The 20,274-nt window shown below is 43.5% G+C and overlaps 1 protein-coding gene across 4 annotated transcripts in view; it reads right to left on the bottom strand.

Annotated features, from left to right (window-relative positions):
* The window catches only part of LRRIQ1 (leucine rich repeats and IQ motif containing 1), a 259,065-nt gene that overhangs the window by 145,191 nt on the left and 93,600 nt on the right, over positions 1 to 20,274 (bottom strand). For all 4 annotated transcript variants that reach the window (XM_068276848.1, XM_068276847.1, XM_068276844.1 and 1 more), the window contains one exon: positions 1,594 to 1,761. In XM_068276848.1, the coding sequence (XP_068132949.1) occupies positions 1,594 to 1,761 (168 nt within the window). The remainder of the gene's footprint in view (positions 1 to 1,593; positions 1,762 to 20,274) is intronic.

Raw genomic sequence — 20,274 nt, forward strand, 5'->3', positions numbered from 1 at the left:
TTCTCCAACAGTGGCTGACAGTGAATCGCTCTGTCTCTTTGGATCGCATTCGCCCTAGCGGTAGAGGCGGTGGATCTTTCTGTATTCTGTCTTGAAGTGTAATCCAGAGCAGCGGTTGCTACTGGTTGCTCCATCTGTCTGTCTGCTGGGATCGCATTCGCCCTAGCGGTAGAGGTGGTAGATCTCTCGGTACTCTGTCTTGGAGTGTAGCCAGAGCAGCAGTTGCTACTGGTTACTCCTTCAGTCTGTCTTGTCTAGCACGAACGCTTGCTGTTGTCTGGTGTGAGGCAACTGATTAGCAAGCGTTTGCGTTATTTGTCTGTCGTCATTTTTTGTGTTCCATTTGTTAGTCAGGGTTGGTACGCTTTGTCGCTGTTGTGCTTAACGTGCGGTGACCGTGCCTTGCACGCGCTTTGTCGCTATTGCGCTTAATGTGTGGTGACCGCGTGTAGCTAGTCCTGTCTGTTCCTTCGTGTTGGATTACAGTTTGTTAATTGGTTCTGTCTTTTTTCTTCCTATGATCTGTCTTTACTCAGTCTGGTGTCTCTATTAGCAATCGCCATTCTTGCGATTGCTTTCTCACTTGGTCTTCGTTGTTGTATGTCAACCATCGCCGAGTGGCGACTAGATTGGTGGACATACATATATTCTGTCTCTGTGCTCACTCTCTCTCGAGAGGCTATCTTGCTCTGTATTGCTTCAATTCGTACAATTTCTATCTGGCATCTGTGGCTGTGCAGAGGGTTTATTCCTCTGCACTCCACAGCTCCATCTGCCGGTTGGAATTCCTCTCTAAAGGTGCAGACCCATCATCTTTCATGATCACCAAAACTGGGTTCCCTTTACAGCGCTTGTGGAGGGTTTCCGCAGTGTCAGCGCACATGTTGTGCGCTGACCTTGGAGATAATTCCACAATCGTTACAGCAGCAGAAAATGTTAAAATAAAAGGTCTTACGCGGATTCTGTTTTTTACGCTTCTTGCTGGATGACAGAAATTTATAGTTCTTCCCCATATATGCCGATACACGTACGTAAGTTAATTTACAGCTTAGTTATGGCCATTAGTGTTGGAAATGTCTAGAATAACTCATGGAGAAGCATGTGATTAGTTTGATCAGGTGGTATATATGCAAGTCTCTGATTTGCTAGTCATCATAATCATGTGCTAAAGCACAAAGTGATCACAGAAAATCAGAGCTTTGTAAATTATCAGCTGATCAAACAAATCACATGCTTCTCCATAAGTTCTCCTAGACATGACTATCACGAACAGCCATACAACATAAAAAAAAACCTCAGCTAAAGGCTCCAACTAGTTTCCCTAGGTGGAAACTGAAGTTGAAAGAACAAGCTTGTTCCTGGGCATATTCATACTCAGGACAACACTAAGCCATAACAAAATGAGATTAGAGACTTTTTTAACTTGTATGTTCAAATGGATAATAATCAAGTGAAAAGAGGTATTAAACAAATAACCTTCATAATTGATTTAACAGCATAAATAAAAAAACATAAGATACAACAAACTGATCTAGTCCCCCTTTCCCAGATTTAAAACAGGGTTTCTACTTTCATAGCAGCATTACTACTTACATTTCTTTACTATCGAGCAGTTTCCATAATTTACACATACTGGAGATCTGAGCTTGGCACAATGCTAGAAAACTTCCCGAAGAAGGTTTGTAATGAACAGAGTTTTCAGGTGATATTTTTTCATCATTAAGATATTTTAGTGTAGGCAACAATTTTAATAAAGTGCATCTGAAATAAATGAATAAAAAAAAGAAATTAAAAAAGTTAAACAGGACAATGCTTTAAAAATAAACGTGAACTGGTAACAAAGGCCTGGGTTGAAAACTTTTGCCAACTCATAGCAGACTTTTTCTTAAAAAGCAGACCCAGCATCATTTATGATCTCCAGTAGGGATGATGCAAATACTTTTGAGTTTATGCAAATTTTTATGCAAATATATGCAGTTCGAAAATGGACTTATTTAAACCCAGGTTTAAATTGATCGGTCCATTTTGAAGCTGCATATATTTGCCTGAAAATTTGCATACATTTGCATCAAGTATTGCATATTTTGCAGAAGCATTGCAAGTTTGCAGATGTAATTGCATATCATTGATCATCCCTAATCTCCAGCTCATGAGAGACTGTTTGTAAATCAACCTTATGATGTGTCTATAAAACTATAAGGCAGAGTTTAAACTTATTAAAATTGGCATTTGTGAATTTTCTATGTAAATTCAGATGGCAGGTCTGCTTTTGTGTGAAATGTGTGATTGGTGTTTCATTGCAAGTCATGAAGTCAATAGGAATGCAGAAAATGTGTAGAAAATTTGCATTTTGCCTGAAATTTTTCATAAGGACAAGTGTGATACACACTGTCAACACCTAATGGAGTGTGCAATTGATCATCATAGGCAACCAAGATTAATAATATCAATTAATATTAATCCTATATAATAAAACCTAACAGTCCCTGCGTCATCAACTTTCCCTGTCTGTACGTCCGTGGCTTTTTTGTACTGCGCATGTGCGCAGTACAGACAGCTGATGGGATGGGAGGTCGGGCCAGGGAGCAGGGTGGCCGTGTGCGCACGCGTGGAGGTAATTTCACTACTTAGAGCCAGTTTTCAAATGGGCTTAGGTAGACTATTCCTATACAATAAAATGCAAGTGTCCCTGCGTCATCAACTGAATGGTTGTGTATCCCTGGCTTTTTTGTATGGCGCATGTGCGCAGCCAGGGCAGGTAGGACACAGGGCCGGACCTGACATTTTACTGTCTGTGGTTCACAGAGGTTTTCATTACATTGTGGGAAATAACAGCTTTTTCCAACTGTCAAGCAAGCAGCTCCCTGTGTGCATATACTTCAGCTAGTGGAGGAAAACAGGCAAGCAGGAGGCGTATGTGCGCGCATTGCACGAGGGGGGCTGGGTGGATAGCGGCTGTGACCTAGCGCCTGTTTTTTTAACGGGTGGGCCTTTTTAATAGTCCTATATAATAAAACCCCTGTCCCTGTGTCCTCCTGTGTCTGTGTGTCCAGTCCTGACAGTTTGCTGTCTGTGAACCTCATTGCATTGTGGGAAATAACAGCTTTTTCCAACTGCCAAGCAAGCAATATCTCCGTGTGCGTAGACTTTGGACAGTGGTGAAAGATGGGTAGGCTTGACCATGCGTGCGTGAGGGACACGTCCATGTGCGCGGGGTGAGTCTGTGTTGCATGGTAAGGGGGTCACGGGCGTAGCCTAGCAACCATTTAACAGGCGGGCTTTTTTACTAGCGATCAAATAAACAGCTCATAGGTACGTTTCCCCTTTAAAATGTTGAGAAGATTAACGGAAAGGAAAAAACATCCAGATTCAGAAAATACTGAAAGTGGTTTTCGTGTACCAAATATCTTGTTAACATCAGAGCTTGTGGAAAGAAAATATTAAACATACTTCAGAATGATACATGGATGATACATGGATATTTTCACTGTCACTACACTCACTAAATTCTGTCCATAACTACAACTGTAGCAATTAACACGTATTTAAAGATCTGCTTCTTTTATCAACACTTTACTTTTAAATAATGTAAGCTATTGTTTGAATGTAGAATTCCACTTCTGTTAAAAAAGCAGTGTCTTTAATTTAGTTCTATAAATGGAATTTATATTTGCAAACATTGTTTCAGCATGCTGACCTTGTCTTTATCTACACATAGGGCTTGATTCACAAAGCGGTGCAAAGTGTTTGCACGCCTGTGAAAAGCCCCTTATCACGCCTAAACTCACTTTAGGCATGATAAGAAAAAACTCGCACGAATTTTCCGCGCACCCGCGCGATTGCGCGCGCAGCACTTCGCGCGCAGCGCCCATTGAACCCTATGGGACTTTGCGCGCGCAAAACTTTGCGCGCGGGAGCTTCGCGCGAAGAGCAGCAAAAATGGTGATAACTCAGCTTTGCACGGCTTATCACGCCTAAAGTCTTTTAGGCGTGATAACTGAGTTATCACCGCTTTGTGAATCAAGCCCATACAAACACAGCCATTCAGAATGTCAAATGATTGCATCCCAGCCTGCTATAATCACGAGGATTCATTCATTAAACATCTGTAATATTACCGTGCATGCACAGCTCTGTGCATACGTACCACTAGAAAATAGTTACTAGTAGTGTGACCCGCAGTACTCCAGGAGCACGACCAATACTATATAAACATTCGCGTTACCGTAGTAGCAGGCCCACTACTGAAGTACCGTGGGTCATGCGACTAGCAAATCTTGCGGTACTTATGAGTGGAACAAACGATAATATTGCCTGCGCTGTACATGCAGGATAATATTATCGATGTTAAATGAATCAACCCCATGATTAGATGCAACAATAACAACAAACCCTCCTGGTGTGTACCCTCAATTACTCAAGTATTTGATGTGTAGTCTATATTCCAAACAAAGGACTCTTACTTGGCTGTAATGAATTGCAGCTCGAGCTAACATTTAGAGATTCATAGTTGGCTCCAACCTCAAGTAGGAAAATCTTTTTTTTTTTTTTTTTTTTTATATAAAGTCACAAAAATGTATTATTATTGGTTTACATAAGTTTAATGAATGTAGAATTGCACTACAATACTAGAGTTTCCATGGTTTGCCTACAATTCGGGATCTAAAAAGGTAATGACCCCTTTGTTTTTAGTGTCATTTCTGAGGTGTTTAAAGCATGCACTTGCTGTGGATATTATATTTCATGAAAAAGATCTGGTTTCCTCATATTCCTTTAAAATACAGGCTTACAAGGGTAGGGCTCTCTCCCTTGTGTTAATTTGCCATCCATTTTGTTACCCATGGTGTTTTAATCACTGTGACATTTATGTTGTCTACCAACTTTGAATAACGGTTTGTACCAATGTTTGTGTTTTTATGTACATATGTAAATGTATTACTCTGTGCAGAGTGGTGTGTGCAGAAGATAATCATGCTATATATTAAATATTAATAATAAATACAAAGGCCCTTATTCAATTAAATTTTTGTCCTAGGTTTTCTCCTAGGAGATAATTTTTCATCTTCTCTTTAAAATACTTTTTTGGCATTTTGCCATTGAAAAAGTACCAAAAAGTAGGTAAAAAGTACTGCCAAAATTATTCTGAATGCTTTCTTGCTTGCTGGTGGCTTAACAGGCTTTTTATTGACAAAGCATAAAAATATCACATAGGAAAAATCATTGGAGAAAAAGTGAATTGAATAGGTGCCTATGTCCCATATATTTAAAAAAAAATAATGTAAACCTTTAATTCTAGAAAACTAAATGCAGGAGCCAATGGGTTTCATGCCTGCACTATAGCATAGAGCCACTTCTGCACAGAGAAAAAACTTCACAAGAGGCTCCATAATACCGCACAGGCACGGGCAGTACTATGCACCTGCGCATTGCAGCCAGGCTTGCACACAGAGGGGAGTTTGGTTGTGAGCAATCTTTGATTTTAGTGTTTAAGATTGTCAACACAGCACAGCATATAAGGGGTGTAGGGAGACTGGGAAGCCTCTGGAACATTCATAGGCTTCTCCCTCCTAAGAAATACATTTCTTCCAGATTAAAAGGATCCACAAATTACTATTCTCCTTTGTTGCTGTCACTTACAGTAAGTACTGTATATTCCTGCGTATAAGACTACTTTTTAACCCTTGAAAATCTTCTGAAAAGTTGGGGGTCGTCTTATACGCCGGGTGTCATTGATGCCGGGTGATACCCCCTATCCAGTTACCACCTCTCAGATCTCACTGCTGAGGACTGTAGTGAAGCGGCGCAGGTACACATGTGTGAGATCTGAGAGGCAGAGAAGGAGGTAAATAGGATACAAGGGCGGGCCAGAAGGATGAAAGAGGAGTCTTTTATGGGCACAGCGCAATCTATTCTACCATTCCGCTCTGATAAACAGGAAGAGCTGACCAATCCACTTAGGGAGAGTTCACCAATCCAACCAGTCAATTGACTATATACTGTTATATACTGGGTACCACATACAGTACAGCACCAGTATATGATTTTTTTTAAATTTGGTGTACGTTGGAAGAGGGGTAGGTAGTCTTATACGGTGAGTATATCACAAACTCTATATTTTAACTGAAAAAGTTGGGGGGTCGTCTTATACACCCAGTCGTCTTATACGCCGGAATATACGGTAGTAAAAATCTGACAGAACCGGGATACCACTGCCAGGGATAACCACCGTGCTCATTTGTTTGGGATCACCTTTTTAAAAAACGTGCCCCAGCACCAACAGGAACCGTGCTCACCTTAAAAACTGGCTGCCCCAGTCACAGACAGCATCAAGCATTTGTGTGCACGATTTCACTGTTTCCCAGCAGCTCCTGTATATTTGTATTCACTCCCTCCAAAGTACTCAAAAAGCAGCCCACTGCAACTTAAAAAGACTTGTATAGTGTAAAACTTGAATATAAAAAAAAGTACAAAAGGTAGCGCTACTCACAAACATTGAAGTAAATCAAGCATATCAAATCACCGAAGACGTCTCCTCCATGTACTGCCACGCTTCCTGCCCGCTGTAGCCACGCCCTACGCATTTCATCTAATGACTCATCAGGGGCTATCATCATAGCCCCTAATAAGTCATTAGACGAAAAGCATTTGCGTGGCACCCAAGGCTAAGCACCCAAGGCTGAGACACTAAAGTGCGCCCCCCTCATCCCTCCCACCCTAGCCGTCACACACTGATTGCTATTAGATTATCTCTAGTTATCTGGCTTGCAGTCACTGCCATGTATTCCCTTTTCTTATTTATCTTTGTTTCAAGCACAATAAGGGAATGATAGCCGAGTGAGTTGTGTGCCCCCCTCCTACACTGCGCCCTGAGGCTGGAGCCTCTCTCGCCTCTGCCTCGGCCCTGTATGGCTCATTTTACTCAGGAAGAAACATACTTCTTATTTGTTTGTGTTTACATATATTTTACATTTAAAGATTTTTGTGACAGTGGTCCTTTAATTATTTAACTTTTTTGAAAAGATACCCTTTAAAGCTCTGTGAGAAAGTGAGGCAAAATCTCTCCAATAGGGACATCAACAACAATAAAACTCCAAAAGTTACTATCCCTTCTATGTGCCATCCACAACTAAATTAAATTAGATCCTCAAGTTGGGTTTTAATTGTAATGTGAAGTCTGCTACCAGTTCATAAGAATGACGTAAGTAACGAGATGTGGGGTACCTAATTCAATGCTGAGTGTTGGCATCATTTTCACTGAGGCAAAACAAACAGAAGGACATGGCACTCAAAGGCCTGTATGCAGCAACAAGCTGTATTGGAGCAAGTGGACACAACCACTACAGGTTTCAGGCAGAGCCCTTCCTCAGGTGTATAACCCACAGTCCAAACAGGTAATATATACCCACCCCCAGGAAGTGACATAAGTACAGAGTTATACACAACCAATTAGGGAACTACACACCAATGTCTAGCCTGAAAAAACAGGAAAAACATACGTGTGTAGTCTAATAATGAAATACAACGTAAATCTTAAGCAACATAATTCTTAACGAAATCTAATAGACTGTATCAATATCTGAATCAAAAGCACTTATCAGTCTGAAGAGTTCATTATTCTTCAGTAGAGTCCCCCCCCCCCCCCCCTCATTTCCACTAAATCTTACAGACCAAAGGTGGGCATGCAAAGGACGAATTCAGCTACACGGTAGTATTTTGCAAACTAAGCTACTGGCCTAACAGGTCATCTATGTACCGTAGATGGTCAAAGGTCTATGTGCAAACCTGGGAAACAATTTCCCTGAAAGAGGCAGCTATCATATTACCAGCAAAGCAAAGGTCAATAGCAACCTGCATTTATATTACTAGTAGACTAGTATTCCATCACATTTACAAATCTGTTATAAAGGTCTACACCAAAGGGAATGCTGTTCACATGTACAAGGGTTAAACACCAACTTGATTTATATCAAGTTTCTCTTTGCAAGGGATGTTGATGAGTGAATGTGTTATGACCACTGAGGAAAAAAATATGGACAAAGCAGCGTTGAATAGTTTTAAATAAAATAAGTGTCAAATCAAGTTGATGAATGTGTTAAGAAATATATCTGGGAGTTAGAGGATCTCAAAAGTAGTTTTTGATCCAGCTGTTCCTCACATGTTAAAGGGATGAGTCAATATTTCATTTAGTGAAAACTTCCTAGTGAATAAATACTCGGGCACTTAGAAGGCTGCATTAATCATAGCCGCAATGAAACACATTTCCCTAGGAGTGTAAGAACAGATCCCTGGGTTTCATTTGTAAAAGCACAACTTCTTTGTATTTGGGGTTTGATGGTGTTATAGCTGGCTGCACATGAAAGTGGCTAGTCGATCAGAAACTTTTACAGTTAATTCCTTTGCAGGTATCAAGGGGTTACTTAAAGTTCATTAGTGAATACAGTTTGAAGAACGTCAACTTTAAATTCAACAACGCCATAATTTTTAATATCCCATTATTCAAAAATGTCTCAGAAACATAATCCCTTGTCTACGGTAAAAAAAATGTGAATGCGGAATTGATTTATACAAGTCTACCGGCAAAAAATAAATACAAAATTGTGGCTTAATTAACACAGACAAACCCTCGAGCCACTAACAACACACAAGCATACTGTACATTCACCAGTTATTTTTCTTGAAGTAATTGGTCATGTTAGGCAGACACCCAGTACAAGGTTATAAGATGATGACATGAACCTTTGAATGGAAAATGTACCTTTTCATCATAGGGAAGAAAATAAAATGTGCACATATATTTTCTCCTGATAAACATAAACGACTGCTGGGGAAGTGGTCTGTCAATTAAGAAATACGTTTAGAGTTTACTTCAGGACAAAAACCTCTTTAAAGCAAATCTAACTTACATACAGCTGTTGTATGGTGTTTGTCCCTCATAAGTGCAAGGTAGAGTTTTGAATTGTATCACTACTTTTGAAGCCTCACCACATAAAGGATCGTTCAAATCCATTTGTACCATCCAGCTTTAGGATACAAACCATTGTGCCTACCAGCTTTAGGATACAATATGCTACATGGAATTTAAGCCTCCAACATGTCTGCACACCAATCAGCATTCTGGAATCTCTAAACCTGGTGTACTCTAGTAAACAAAAATGATCCAGTTTCTGTCAGCCACTCTAATCTTCTTACAGACACCCTCCAAGAAGCAGAATATGTTGGGTAGGGGCAAGAGGGTTTGGAAGAACAACATCTGCAACATCTAAGCTAATTGTACAGTGTATATATTTGGAGGAGGAAGCGCCCAACAGGTATCTGATAAAACCATAAGTAAATAAAGAGGTAAGTGAAAAACTTACTTCGCAAATAAGAATCAGGGGTAGGATTTAAAAGCTTTTCATTAGCATACAAAACACGTTTCATGAGTCTGACCCATTTTTTCATGTTATGTGCCTATTTCAGCTGGTCCTCACTAGTGTATAAGCCATGACTATCCTCTCTCACATAGCAGTAGCTACTCTGTCTTCAACATTGCAACTAACATGGCAGCAGTTGTTAAACCAAGGTTTCAATAAACTAATGGGGATAACATGCTGAGACAAATTGGATCTTGCCAACCTCATAAGTCAGCAATAGTCTGCAAAGTGGCTTCCAACGTAGAAATCTCTGATGCAGTCAACCTTTCTAACAGATAAAAAAGGAGGTCAGAAGAGTACGTTTTAATGGATACAAGGTAAAAGCAAAAGAAGACAGCACAGGTATTGTTATACCAATTCATTGTTTATTGCTGGAGGCCTAAAGGCAACAAAGGACTTTGGAGAGCTGCAATAGGCAGTAGTGCTATCAGGACCTGGCTATGCAGTAGGGCAAGCGTATGTGCAGAACTGAAGTGTATGAAAATGTACATTTTTTCCAGATAAAACCATTAACATATATTTGTATTTGACTGTTTTAAAGCTGTTCGGAAAGGACTTTACATGATATCAAGAGGGATACTGGTATGAATGCATTCAGCATACATTTCGCAATGAACAGGCCTAAAACTCAAAATGTCCCTTTATAAACAGGTTCCTATTAAACATATGGCTCGTTTCCCACTAATCAGTCAAATCTGATAAATCCCACCATGGTGAAATATGTTTACTAATGGTACACTGTACAAAAGAGCCTACTGAATCTACAATCTCTCCAATTTTTGATATTTTGTTCATATTATTTATCAAATCAGCAGAAGTATTTGGCAAATGCACACAAACATCAGTTTTCAATTAATCCTGGAATATCATACAGCCCTATACATTTTGTTTTGCCATAGAGCTCAATCAGTCTAGTATATATATATATATATATATATATATATATATATATATATATATATATATATATATATATATATATATTCAACAAAAAGGTATTTATTGAAAGATTCAAAGCTAACAAGACACAACAGCTCCAAATGCAAAAGGCAAAAGACAAGATGTGCACAAAGATATAAAAATGTACATCAATTGATATACAGCAAACGCACATTAAAGGACACCCGAAAAGAAAATAAACGAATGAAGCAAACGATTATATCTATCTTCCTTCTCCTAAAAATGAATTTTAAAGATAGTCAACAGTTTTATTTTATGTTTAAAGTGGATCCGAGATGAAAAACTAACTATACCAAGTAACTTGTCTATATATCTTATGTACAGTTTAGATAGTTTACACAGCAAATCTGTCTGCATACTGCTTTAACCTTCCTGGCGGTAACGTTCGGGGTAAGCCGCGCAGGAGGTTTTCTCCGGCCCTGCTCGGCCGATTTTCTTACTTTTTTTTTGCTGGACGCAGCTAGCACTTTGCTAGCTGCACCAGCACACTGATCGCCGCCGCCCCGCGCCCGATCGCTGCTATCCGTTGCGGCGCGTGGGCCCCCCCCCAGACCCCGTGCGCTGCCTGGCCAATCAGTGCCAGGCAGCGCCGAGGGGTGGATCGGGACTCCCAATGACGTCACGACGACGCTGACGTCGGTGACGTCATCCCGCCCCGTCGCCATGGCGACGGAGAAGCCCTCCAGGAAATCCCGTTCTTTGAACGGGATTTCCTGATCAGAGATCGCCGAAGGCGATCGAAGAGGGCGGGGGGATGCCGCTGAGCAGTGGCTATCATGTAGCGAGCCCTGGGCTCGCTACATGATTTATAAAAAAAAAAAACCTGCCGTGCTGCCTCCTGGCGGAATTTTTCATACCGCCAGGAGGGTTAATAGAATATGATTATTTCTTCCTGTGATACAATGACAGCAGCCATGTTGTTTGTAAACATTACACAGAGGCAGGCTTATCTGCACCATCAGCACTCAGACTGAAAAAAAACCTAATCCCCCCTCCTCCTCCCTTCTGTCTCTGAAATCTCTGACTAGTAATACCTCCCCCTCCTCCTGCCCAGACTGAGCTCCCATGAGCCCTTGCTACTGCCAAGGCTCTCTGAAAACTGTGGGTGTGGCCTATTTAGTTTATAGGGAATTAGAGTATTAATACAAAAACAAAAAAGTATTTGGCCTGAGGAATGCCCTATTAACAATAGGAAAGGAACACAATTATGCAATGAGTAAAAGTTCATCTCGGATCCACTTTAAATCTACTTCTTAAATTTTAACTGTTTTATCGTTTTTTGCTCAATGACACATTCATTGAAGTATGCCAGAGCTAAAATCTATGAACTCTCAGAAGCCATTTTCTGCTAGGAAAGTGTTTTATAGTTGGAATTTCTTATCAGTAATGTTCACACTGTAGTCACTTCATGTCTGAGTCGGGACTGAGTCAGCCACTTACATACCTGATATTTAACTCTTTCAGGCGGAGAAAGAAAAAAAGGAACACAGCATAGTTATTTGTGCGCTAGGCACTGTACAGACACATGTCTATCTCAGCATGTCACATGTCACCTCGGGTAGCCTTTAAATATCCGCAAGGCATAATAACAAAAAATGCAAAATAACATAATACAAAAAGCTCACAACAGAACCCCACCGGCAAACCAAGCCTATTAAAGAGCCCAACCATTTATGTGAGAACTTGGCCACCCATGGTGACCAAACGGAAGCATTACAAAAGTGTGCCAAAAGTTTGTTACTATCCTTGGTAAGGGAAGGGACTTCCTGATTAAAGAGGGCCACCCACAGATCAGGTGATACCACATATGTGAGTACTAAAGATGCCACCCGAAAACATTCTTCCCAGAAAACCTGAACCCCAGGGCACTCCTACCAACAGTGAGCTTGGTTAGCAGGAAACCCACACCTTCTAAAGCATAAATTAGTTGGTGACAAGCCCCTCTGGGGTGGGGTTCTGTACCACTCATATACAGTAATATCTTGTAATCACGCACTTTTGACAAACTATTTCTGGAGAATTTGACCTGGTCGAAGAATAACGATTCCCACTCTTCAGGCGTCCAAATCTTTTGGAGCCTGGCATGCCATTTAACTACCTAACGACCGCGTCACTGCAATGCCCTTTATGCTGGCCTCCCCAAAAAGGACCTGCGTCGCCTGCAATTAGTGCAGAATGCTGCTGCCAGATTGCTAACAAACCAGCCTCGCCACTGTCACATTACACCGATCCTTCGCTCACTGCACTGGCTACCAGTAGAATGGAGAATACTCTTCAAGATTGGACTGCTGACATTCAAATCCCTGCACAATCTGGGCCCTGGATACATGAAGGACTTGCTGAAGCTGCACCACACCTCTCACAACCTCAGATCAGCAAGTTCTATAAACATGGTCACTCCCAGAGTGCACCTCAAAAAATCTGGAGATAGAGCCTTCTGTCATGCTGCCCCTACTCTTTGGAACTCCCTGCCACACCCAGTAAAGACAGCACCATACCTGGAGCTATTCAAATCCAGACTGAAAAGCCACCTGTTTAGCCTGGCATTTCCAGACTTATAAAATTCTTCCTCTGTACCACAATGGTCGGAGCCATGCTTATGCGCTTTGAGTCCCACGGGAGGAAAGCGCTTTACAAATGTTATTTGTTGTTGTTGTTGTTGTCACGCAGATGGGCATCAAATCCTGGAGCTGCAGTTTAGAAGGGTATGCATGCGCACATGCGTGATCGTTCCCTGCCGGTTCACGGAGTGATCGCGGCTAGCAGACTGTTTAGTGCCGAAAGGGGAAAGTATTACCCTTTGTTTACATTTGTACAGCGCTGCGATCTCCTGCAGCGCTGTACAGCAGACACTCAGCTGTCCCCCGGATTGGGTAGGGAATAAAGTCCTCTCATAGGCTGATGCCTTTGAGAGGTGGGGATAAGTGCTGATCGCCATCCTATGGAGGGAGAGGGAGGGAGCAGCCTGCCCTTTCTCAATTAAAAAAAAAAAAAGGTTGCGCAAGCGATCAGAAACCTCCGGTAGAGTATCCTATTAAGGACAACAAAAGGAAGGAAAATTCAGTTATGTGCCAAGTTGTAGGGCTGTGACTTGGATATACCTGAAAAAGTCCTGAGAGAATAGAGCATACTTGGCCTTAATCTGGGGCCAGGGATGAACTATATAATCTGCAACCAGGTCCCTTAGCTTAATTGGGCCCAAGGATAGCCAGCTTGCCCAGATGGAAATATTGCAACCAGGGGAGAAGTCCTCATTCAAGAGAAGAGACTCTTCAAGAGAATGTTTACCCAAGATAGTTATTTCTTTTAGGGCTCGTTCACACTAAGTGAGTTGCAGTGAATTTTAACTCACTGCACATAGTGTGCCTTTTACAAGGGAACATGAAAGTCCATAGACTTTCATTTTATCATTCACACTTCAACAGTGAGTTGCTGTTGTGTGCATTTTAACTCGTCGGGAGTTAAAACTCGTGGAAATGCATGGAAAAGAACAGAAACAAAAGTGAAAGTAAATTGCAAACTGCCATTGCTAGTTTCATTTAACCACTTGCACCTGCGCTACAATACATTCACATCCTCTCTGCCACTAGTTGTAGCAGAAGGACATGAATGTTAGTCTGCAACGCTGATGAGCACAGTGCGCATGCTAGAACACAACAGTACTCATCACAATAGCAACAAGTAGGGCACTAACTAGGGTGTAATAGAATACCCTGTAGTCTGATCCCGCTTCCCCCCCTTGCAAAGTTCGGCAGCAGCTGGGAGGGTGGCTGGTAGGTGTTACCCCTCCTGATTTTTGCAGAAAATGTCTCTCTCCTCTCACTAGTACTAACACTGGTCTCTTGTGTCGGCATGTACATGTTCTAGCTTGATGACGTCGTGCCAGGACCCGGTGCAGGCTGATACAAGAGGCCGGTGATACAAGCAAGAGGTGAGAGCCGATCACTGCAGGCAAGATTGGTAAAAAGGGCACCAACACAGGTGAAATGCTTGGTATTTGCAGCCGGAGTTTGACTCCGCCCCCAAATCACTGCTAATAGCCACTTATTACGGCTATTAACATCAGGGCCGGCGCTACCATAGAGGCAAAGGGGGCAATTGCCCCAGGGCCCCAGAGCTTGTAGGGGCCCCCAGTGGCTACAAGAGGAAAACAAAAATTTCAAAATCGACCGTATAGTTTTTGAGAAAATCAATTTTAAAGTTTCGAAGGAAAAAAGTATACTTTTAAATGCGGTAAATGTCACTTTTAGTAGCAAACCTAATGGTAGTGTAATTTTACATGCATCAAAAGAAAGAGCAATAAATTTCCTGACGGAGTTTCCTGGGGTTCCATATGCAGCCGCAGCGCTTTGGCCAGGGATCGCTATACAGCCGCAATATCCCTGGCATTTTTTCCCATTTTCCCCCCAAAAAATTTATGTTTAGAGTGTGGGAATTTTTTTTTTAAAATTATGTGGGGTCCCCCCTCCTGAAACTTTTTAACCCCTTGTCCCCCATGCAGGCTGGGATAGCCAGAATGTGGAGCTCCGACCGATTGGGGCTTCTCACCTTGACTATACCAGCTGCAAAAAAGGTCCCTTAATGCCGATTTTTGTTCCGGGGTATCTGTTGGGGGGCCCCCCAGGTTTATTTTGCCCTGGGGCCCCATTGTTGCTTAAACCGGCCCTGATTAACATTGTTGCGGATAGGCTGCAGTGGTGGTGGGGGTTAGGGTTAGATACCAATGGGGAAGGGGGGTTCTTTAAAGTTAGTAGTCGGGGGTGTTTTAAGATTAGGCGCCACCAGGGTTTTATGGTTAGGCAGCGCTTATCAAAGTGTTAACATGCATATCACAGTGCATTAAAAAAGCCATGAGGTAACGTGAGTGCATTTTGCAGTTGGGAGAAGACCGATATTCTACTATTTACTGTTACCCTTAGCAGAATATTGATAAATTTACCGTTATTCTACTACCTACTTTTACAATTAGTAAATTATCGGTACGTTTACCAACAGTCTACTATTACTTAACCCTAACTTAAATCTCAAATAAGACCTCCCCTATGTACGCCTAAACCTAACATCTCCACCTACACCTAACCCCCGCATCCTACGCTTAACCCTAACTTTCCCTACCTACACCTAACACACCCTACCTACGCCTAACCCACACTACTTATGCCTATCCCACAATATCTACACCTAATCCTCCCGACCTTCGCCTAACACTAACCCCCACACCTATGCCTAGTCCTAAACCCCCACCTACGCCTAACCTAGACACCCCGCGTACGCCTTACCCTAACCCACACTACCTACGCTTAACCCTAACCCCCACCTATGCCTAGTACTAACCCACCTACACCTAACACTAACCTGAAGTTAGCCACTAAATTTCAAAGTATAGCGGAACTGCTGCGTATCATAGCCATTAGGTGTCGAAGCGACAACATTTCAAATTGGAGTTCCACTATAGTATAGCCCGCCATAAACACCTATTATACCACTTCTAAATTACTGCCACTGCACCACCATAGCTGCAATTTATACAGCAGCCTATGATGGCACCAAAATTATTAGGCGCCCAAATTAACCTGACGTGTATTACAGTGCCTCTCAGTGTGTACAGTTGTCTCGAACCTCCGATTTTAGGTTTGCGAACCTCGAACCCAAACACGCGAAAAAAGTTTGTGAACATGCAAACATTTAAACCGCCATAGACTTCAAAGGGCAGGCGAACCTTCAAAACTACAAACATTAATTGTGGCCACTAAAGTGATGGAAAAGATGTTTCAAGGGGTCTAACACCTGTAGGGGGGCATGGCGGAGTGGGATACACGACAAAAGTCCCGGGGAAAAATCCGGATTGTACGCACAGCAGGGTATAAGGGCAGAAATCACATTTTATTGCTAAATTGGAGGCCTAAAGTGCTTTACAACATCTGTCGTATACACATAAATCAGGCAGTGTAATTAGTGTACTGCTTCACACTGACAGACTTAACTCACTGTGTAATGCACCGCAAACAGCTTTTTGTGTAGTGACGCCCATGCTGGACTGGTGCGCACCATGGCGAGAGTGCAGGCGATGGCGGTTTTCAAGCCCATATGGTCGGGCTGAGGTAGCTGAATGACAGAACAACAGTGACTGAGTGACCAGCTGATCAAATTTGGTCTGCCAACAATGAAGCAACGACCTTATTATCTTCTTGGGTCAGGTGTGCCCCCCAACCCCAACACACTCATTTAGCCCGTCATTGCTTCATTGTGATATGCAAGTCCCTTCACAACGGCAAGGTAACGATCACAAAGGGGAATTGACACATTGTGACGGTTCCGAGACCACAGAGCCCAGAGACACAGTGTATAGCGGCAGATTAAAAAAAAACCCGACTGGCGGGGCATTTATTGGTCACACAGTTCACACAAAAAGTTCACAATATTACTATATAATCCACAAGGGAGTGTCACAGATTCCCCCTACCAAGCAGTCACAATTCCCAGCTTCGCAGGCAAAGCAACATAAGTCCCAAAGTTCCAGTAACTCCACCAATAGAAGGTGTCCAAGAAGTGCACAACAGATCCCAACAGTCCCAATAGATGCAGTTCTCATCAGTCCCAATATCCAGTAGACATCCGACAAGTCTACATGACCAGATGCGGGTGAGATACACCAGTCCACAGTCCAGGGCCTCAGGACACTAAGTTCAGCAAACCCTCTCTGGGTCCTAGCCGCATGGGGACTTCTCCTGGCTCACCACAGATCCTGGGAGCTGTTCTCCCTTCCCCAGACACAATCCAACTCCTTTCCATGAGGTACAAACATGAAACCAGCTCTGCTCTCAGGTGCCTAGCTGTCTGCCTCCTGCTGAGAGCCAACCACTCAGCAGCCTAAATAGTGAATGGCCTTAGGCTGATAAGGTGTATCTCTGAGGTCTCTAGAGCGTGGGGGGCAGGTGAGTTTTCTATGGGACAACAGATACAGTACCGTACATTAGAGTCTGCAGTCCTAATCCAACCATCCATTGTCACAACTTCTCCCCCTCCCCTCTTAGGCATGTACCAGGGAAGACCTTCACAGGTCCCAGTGCTGGTACATGCCCCTGTGTGGGCTCTGACCTCTTGTAACTGTACCAACAAAGTAGCAATGGAGACCACCAACATCATTTCCCAGAAGTACATCTGCAGGCAGGCCACTCATCACACCTACAATACAATTCTGGGGCCCAAAGCCATAGTCCAAAGTGACCCGAGCCCTTGGTATAGATTGTTGTGCGCCTCCAGCCAGTTGAATCACCAAGTTCTTCCCAGCCTGGATGGCCTCAGGCTGCACTAGTTTAGGATCCACAATTGTAAGAAATGCCCCAGAATTTCGAAAGCCAACAGCTCTATTACCATCCACAAAGACTTCCTGAAGGTAATTTTGGTGGACTTTAATGGAAGGAGAGACCAGGGGTTGCACCCCATAGAGGCCAGGGGTTGAATCCTGGAGCCATTCAGCTTGCAGAGGTGGCAGTCCCTCTGAGTTCTGAGGTACTTCCACATAATCACTAGTCCTTGGGGCCCCAGGTGATGCATTCCTCCTTCCCAGGTGACAGTAAGCCTGGTCATGCCCCAGTTGTCCACAGCCAAAGCAGGTACGCTGTGGAGGGTGTCAGGGCAACTGAAGTCGTGGCGTACAGGGCAAAGGGGGTGTGGTAACTGCAGGATGGGTGGATGGACTTGGCCCTGGAGAAGACTGTGTTCTGTGATCTAAAGCTGCACCCTCATCTAGTATGACTGGATACCTGTCTCGTTCCTCTGAGTTCTGTGGTACTTCCATATAATGAATAGCCCTTGGGACCCCAAGTGATGCATTTTTCCTTCTCAGGGGACAGTTAGCCTGAAAGTGCCCCAGCTGTCCACAACCAAAGCAGTGACGCTGCCGAGGGTTTGGGGCAGATCGAGATTGTGGCATATAGGGCAAAGAAGGTGAGGTAACCACAGGATGGGTAGAGGGAGTTAGGGCTGAAGAAGTCTGTGTTCGGCGATGTGGGGGGCAGTACAGTTGGGCTCCCTGGGGAGGTGTGTTACCTGTTATGGGTGCCTCTGCTGACATCTTTCTCCAGTGTGGCTTGATAGTCAGTGCCTCATCTGCTAAGGCTGCAGCCTCATCCAGGGTACCTGGTTTTCTCTCTCGCACCCACTCACGGACTTCAGATGGGCACTTGGAGAAGAATTGCTCCATTAGAAACACTTGAATAATCTGCTCTGCGGTAAAGGCTTGCTCTCCTTCCAGCCAACGGCGGCATGCTTGTGAAATCTTATGAGCAAAAATTTTAAAAAAGAGTTTTCCAGGTTGCAAGGGGTGCTCCGAAACTGGCTCCTGTGAGCATCAGGCGTTATAGCATAATAATCCAATACTGCCTGCTTGATCGCCACATAGTTGCGCTTTTCTCTTGGATCCAGCATGCGGTATGCTTCTGCAGCACCCCCCTCCAGCAGCCACACAATATGACAAGGCCAGTACATAGAGGGAACATCCAGTAGTTCACACTGCAATTCAAAGTCCTGAAAGAACCCATCAACATCTCCCAATATTTCAACAAATGGTTTAAAGTTCTTGCGAGAGATTTTTGGGGTCTCTCTGCGCGCTGATATGGACACAGTGGCTAGCTCGTGGTTCCGAGTAGCCTCGAGCTCCTGTCTCTGTTGGGCCTTACGGATAGCAGCAGTTTTCATTTCTAGCGTTGCATCATCTCCTAGAATTGCCATCTCCTCCTCATACCATATGACCCACTGAATTTTTCCAGTCTGTGGAGGTGCCTCTGACCTGCTGATCGCTGGTGCTGCTAGGGATGTCTCTGTAGCCTCACATCTCTGCTGTTCAGCTTTCTCCAGACTGGCCACCAGCTGGCCCTTAGGGAGTCCTCTATAGCTCAGTCCCAGCTCTCTGGCTCGCTCTTGTAGACTGGCGACTGTCCAGTTTTGGTATTCAGATAAGCAATTATCCTCCATGATGGTCAAGTCTTCGTCTGCCAACTACTGTGCTCTGACCCCACCACTGCCAACCAGTTGTGACGGTTCCGAGACCACAGAGCCCAGAGACACAGTGTATAGCGGCAGATTAAAAAAAAACCCGACTGGCGGGGCATTTATTGGTCACACAGTTCACACAAAAAGTTCACAATATTACTATATAATCCACAAGGGAGTGTCACAGATTCCCCCTACCAAGCAGTCACAATTCCCAGCTTCGCAGGCAAAGCAACATAAGTCCCAAAGTTCCAGTAACTCCACCAATAGAAGGTGTCCAAGAGGTGCACAACAGATCCCAACAGTCCCAATAGATGCAGTTCTCATCAGTCCCAATATCCAGTAGACATCCGACAAGTCTACACGACCAGATGCGGGTGAGATACACCAGTCCACAGTCCAGGGCCTCAGGACACTAAGTTCAGCAAACCCTCTCTGGGTCCTAGCCGCATGGGGACTTCTCCTGGCTCACCACAGATTCTGGGAGCTGTTCTCCCTTCCCCAGACACAATCCAACTCCTTTCCATGAGTTACAAACATGAAACCAGCTCTGCTCTCAGGTGCCTAGCTGTCTGCCTCCTGCTGAGAGCCAACCACTCAGCAGCCTAAATAGTGAATGGCCTTAGGCTGATAAGGTGTATCTCTGATGTCTCCAGAGCGTGGGGGGCAGGTGAGTTCTCTATGGGACAACAAATACAGTACTGTACATTAGAGTCTGCAGTCCTAATTCAATCATCCATTGTCACACACATGTACATGCCTTTTGTTTTGTTGTTGCAGCGGCAGTGCAGCTGCAGCCAGAAAAAATTAGGCAGGCATGTACACGCACCAGAAAAATTATTATAGTGGCTGCTGCTAGCAGCGGCCTTAAAAATTCAGGAATCCACCTGGTGCAGGTGCAGTGACT

The sequence above is a fragment of the Hyperolius riggenbachi genome, chromosome 3 (assembly GCF_040937935.1).
Source record: "Hyperolius riggenbachi isolate aHypRig1 chromosome 3, aHypRig1.pri, whole genome shotgun sequence".
NCBI classification, from domain to species: domain Eukaryota; kingdom Metazoa; phylum Chordata; class Amphibia; order Anura; family Hyperoliidae; genus Hyperolius; species Hyperolius riggenbachi.